This window comes from Rhagoletis pomonella, unplaced genomic scaffold (assembly GCF_013731165.1).
Source record: "Rhagoletis pomonella isolate Grant_MI unplaced genomic scaffold, Rhpom_1.0 Rhpom_scaffold_00012, whole genome shotgun sequence".
NCBI classification, from domain to species: Eukaryota; Metazoa; Arthropoda; class Insecta; order Diptera; family Tephritidae; genus Rhagoletis; species Rhagoletis pomonella.
In genome coordinates, this window is record NW_023458566.1 from 4,093,667 (window position 1) to 4,098,857 (window position 5,191).

Here is a 5,191-nt window from a genome sequence, read left to right on the forward strand (position 1 = left end):
GACAATCAAAGAAAATCTGCGTAAAAATAGTTAGAAGAAATAAAAAAATTTGGAGGCATTTTTTTTTTCTCTATGAACTAACAAAACGGAGGAAATGCCTAAGCTCGTTGTCTTTCTTGCACTAATCCAATGTAGTTTGTATGTATGTAGCTGCTTTGCGGTGGGGAATGCTGATGATGCTACCAAGTAATTAATCAATACCCACAACGACTAACCATGCATACATACATACATACATATGTACATACATCCATACACACTTTGGCACGAACATACAGATGTACAACGAGACCTATTCATCAAAAGTAGACAAAACCAATAACAAATAGATTGGCTTAACTTTGAACTCGCTTCAATTGAAAATACCCAGCTATTCGTATATTTGTTGATTAAGTTGATGAACTTGAAAATTCATCGAATATTTAGTGATAGTATAAAAAGCATGCGTAAGAATTTGAATTTGTCATTCAATTACAAGAAGCCAATAAAGCACCACCACCAGCTACCAGCTACCAGTTACCAGTTAGTTAAACACCACAACTAATCAACATGAAATTCGTCATTGTTTTTGTTGCTCTCTTCGCTGTGGCTTTGGCTGCACCACCACAACAACAAGTGGAAATTGTGCGTCAGGATTCTGATGTCCAGCCCGAGGGTTATCGTTTCGGTTACGCTACCAGCGATGGTACACAGCACGATGAAGAAGGTCAACTGAAGAATGTTGGCTCCGAAGATGAGGCTATCGTCGTGCGAGGTTCCTACAGCTTTGTCGGTGATGATGGTCAAACTTACACCGTTAACTACGTCGCCGATGAGAACGGTTTCCAGCCACAAGGTGCCCATTTGCCAGTAGCTTAAGGTGTACGTACGCCTGGATTTTATAGATAGCAGCAGAGTGATTTGGATTGTGCGTGGTTTTTGAGAGTATTATCGAGAGGGAGAGAGAGAGAAAATAAAGAAGTGCTTTAGTATATTTTTTTACTAAAAAAAAACATACTCATGGATATTTTTTCTTTAACTTGAAAAGTGTATACATACATGCATATGTAATTTCGGCTTCGCAGATAAACAGTGTCCAAACCCAGATTCGCAAAGTTTTTCAAGGGCAGATATCAGGACATGTGAAAATTTTATTAAGGGACGTATCAGTCCAGTCTATTGAAATATTTCTTGATAGACTGCGATCTTCCTGTTCTCAGCACCTAACTACAGTGACACTGCCAAATGGCATTTGAAATTAAATGATGTAGCCTTTGGCATATAGATGGCTCATATTCATTGTCTTTTATCTGCAATTTTCACACAAATTTTTCTTTGACATAAGTATCCGCAAAATCATATTGCTGTTAACCTTATATTACATGATAGCGGAGACAACAAAAAAATTGATTTTACGAAAATTGCTGATGGAGAGTATTGAACATAATTCCTTAGGATACCGTTAAAAGAGTTCCTACCACCTCGGACGGACCACTGCATGCCGTACTGTGGTCAGCGGCAGAAAGTCCTAATTTCGATATGTGGGGAAATACCAAACTAAGTTGTTGGCTCTGTTCTTAACATAGCTATAAACAGGTCTTAAGGATTTTTTCTGAGAAAAACTACTCTAGAAAGTATCAAATGACACAGGAGATCGATGATGTATGAATAGAATTTTTACGTAAGAATTTGGATATGCATTTAACCGGCTCAGAAATGAGAGTTGAATGATCGATTTAAACTGGATTTGTCTTCATCTTCCTAGTCTTAACAGTGTTTTTCAGAGGAGTATAAGTAGCTCAAAATTGCATAAAACCCAGAAGTATAAAACAAGTGTGCTCCCCTCCACACTAGTGGGCGGGAATTGGAAATACTATCCGATTTTATTAAAATCGATTTCTACCTTCCAAATGGAATTTCCCTGAAATCGGATAACACTTCCCATTTCCATCCATTAGTGTAGAGGGAGGGGCGCGTGGCTGGTCACCAATCCACACATTTTTTATATTTTTATTTGTGGGTTTATTGCACCAAACTTTTGCTAGTTTAGAGTATCGTTACTAGTCCTTGACACAACAGAATACAGAATTCGGTAGCAGATGGGCGTGGCAGTTGACCGATTTTTCCCATCTTACAGATTTATGTCTTCCTATGTTGATCTAAGTCACAAATCGAATTTCAGTGAAACCGGATAAAAATTTAACATGTCCGCCACTAGCGTAGTGGGCGTGGCAGTTCGCTGAATTCAAACATTTCTCATATTTATTCATTCCTACGTAAAAGTGCTCCACGTTACAATTTTCAGCAAAATCGGAGCACATTTACTACTTTTTGCCATATTTTATATGGACATATGACAAGACAGGCAACCCTTGAAGAAGTGCTCCCGAATTAAGAAAATCTTGCGTATATTTCTTACCAGAGGGACATTTAGTCAGCTCAGCAGGCACTGGGCGACGAGATTCAAATGCAAGCTGGTTAAACCCTTTTGGTCACGTGTAGACCCGAAGCGAAGTGTTTTTTCTATCAGAAGTCTTAGGTTCGTCGTTTTGTTCACTCACTCCCCCCCCCCCCTACGTTTCCCCTCCTATCATACCTACGGAAGCGGCCCTCCAACCTAACCTAACGTACTTTTATTAACGAACTTACGATTTTCGAGATTATCGAAATATTCCTCTTTTTGCCCTTTGCCCGACCGAACTTGAGTACTTAATTTCATTTACACTTTCAATTGGGTTGTTCACATTTGCCTGATTATCAGGTTATCTGGTTAAAAATTATTATTCTGTAGTGTAGGTTATTGTTGTAAACTGAGTAAAAAATATAACCACATAACCAGATAACCTGATAACCAGGCAAGTGTGAGCAACCCAAATATAATTTTGTTCTTTAATTTTTAGAAAAATTACCGCTTAAAAGATAGCAGAAAGGAGCTCAAACACGAAAGTCGAATGCTACAAGTCAAAATATAGGCAGCCAGTAGGTTTATTTTCCGTCTCCTGAAAACTGCGTGATATTCGACTAGAAGGTTTAAATGTGTTTCTTTGGTCGAGCCGCAGAAGCGCCAGCGATCGATTCACCAAATATGTACTTACTATGAACAAGTGGCCCTTCAGTCTACAGTGTCCTGTATGATTGCCTTGGACGATTCTTATTTTCTGCACTTTGCCCGATATAATCCCGTTGAGCGCGACAGGAGCTGTTCTCTTGGTGCTTTTCAGTACTATTCTATTAGAGAGTAGGGATGTTAATTTTTTCGCTTTTTACGATCCCTGGATTTAGATATTCATTACTTTTTAACAACTAAAATCGGAAAAATTTCTTATGTCTCTCCTACCATAAAATAAATAATAAATAAATGGGTTTGAAACCAAATTACATATACCCGAGCGCACTTGTGCACAAGGGCATATTAACTTTGTTCACATAACGGTTGTTTACAACAGCCAAAACGAATCAAGATAGAACTAGGCAAATGTATACACACATATATGCTCAGAATGAATAGAGAAGTCGATTAAGCCATGTCTGTCTGTCCGTCCGTCTGTCCGTTCGTCCGTCCGTCTGTCCGCCTGTCCGTTCGCCGTGTACACGATAACTCGAGCAAAAATTGAGATATCTCAACGAAATTTAGTATGTACGTTACCCCTTATCCAAGGTAGGTTGATATTGAAAATGGCCAAAATCGGACTATAACCACCCCCACTTCCCATATAACGGTATTTTCGAAAAATGCAAGAACTACCATATTTCAATAAATAAATAAATATTAGTTGCAAATTGTTCAAAATCAGTATGTCAAGTAGAATTTTGGTGCAAAATAATATTACATATTATGAAATTTTTGGAAAAGGGGCGTGACCCCGCTCACTTACGATGAAATACTGTATCTTAGTAGCCGCTCCATGAATCATTACCAAACTCGGTACGAACCTTCCCTCGAAACCAACTAAGAAATTTGTTGAAAATCTTTGAAATCGGGCAATAGCCATGTCCACTTCCCATATAACGGTAATTTACAGAAACACGAAAGCTGCGATAAATCAGCAACTACAGAAGCTAATTCACTTAAAAATCGATGATTGCAATAACCACTTAGCATAAAACTATATTATTAAAAATTTTATTTTATTTATTTCTTTATTCGCGCAAATATGTATGTCTGTGCTGATACATATATGTACAAGTATGTGCTTTCACAGTTCAATTTATAAATATGCACAAACATATGTGCGTAATGTAAAATTATATTCCAACTTACCCAATTCACTCGTACCTGCATTTTTTTTATTAATTGCTTGGTTTCTGGTATTTAACAACTTATTTACTCATATTATTCCACTAGCCGAATGACAAGGTGTTAGAATTATATGAAATTCTCCAATGAAAACTGAGAATCAAATTATCAATACTATGTGCTGGCTTTTGCGTTGGGTAGTATGGATATGTATGAATATGACTACATAAATACCCGTATGTGCATATAAAGTCTATGTATGTACTTATGTATTCGCAAACATTTACATACACGTGTACATATATATATGTAGATATGCACGTTACCGAACCCACGCGACACGACCGCAAGATGGTGTCCACGAACACACGAATTTCACTTTTTCACATAATTTCTTAGCAGCAATGAAATGCAATCGCACTACTTATATTTTTTATTACTACTTGCGCTTCTAATGCTATTGCACATTTGAATACAAATTAAATAAATTATTTTAACAATTTTGCACAGTATTTTCCTGTTTATCGGATTGAACTCGCGCACCACACGAACTTAAGTATATCCGCGGCAAAAGTCTACTGAATATTGAAAATTAAGCTCCTACACTCTCACCCTGGAAATATTTATTTTTCCAGGTCCTCACTTTGAAAAGAGTTTGAATGAAGATAACACACTCGAAAACTCTCAATTAGCAACTGTGGAAATTGATTTTGCGTTAACCGATTGCGCAGCAAAAAAAAGGCACTTCAAGAGCGGTTGAAGAGCGCATGGGAAACGGAAATGAACTCTCACTCATAGAGAGGTGGAGAGTATGTAGGCGTTTGTGTTTCCGCTTAAAAGAAGAGTGATCTACCAAGAATAGGTGTGTATAGTAATAAAAAGTCAGTACTAATTTGTACTGGAACCTGCAAATTTTTACTGGAAAACTTTATAATAACCAGGGAAGCCAACTCTTGGGGAATTCAGTTTGCGTGG

General features: G+C 37.5%; 1 protein-coding gene across 1 annotated transcript; it reads left to right on the top strand.

The window, feature by feature from the left end:
- Window positions 1-541: 541 nt before the first annotated feature.
- Window positions 542-858, top strand: LOC118747422 (larval cuticle protein 65Ag1-like). Its single transcript, XM_036481468.1, has one exon. The coding sequence runs from the start codon at window positions 550-552 to the stop codon at window positions 856-858; it is 309 nt and encodes a 102-aa protein (XP_036337361.1). The 5' UTR covers window positions 542-549.
- Window positions 859-5,191: the final 4,333 nt, after the last annotated feature.

Excerpts from the sequence above, each read along its gene's own strand:
- LOC118747422 (XM_036481468.1), top strand. The coding sequence starts at position 550 with ATGAAATTCGTCATTGTTTTTGTTGCTCTCTTCGCTGTGGCTTTGGCT.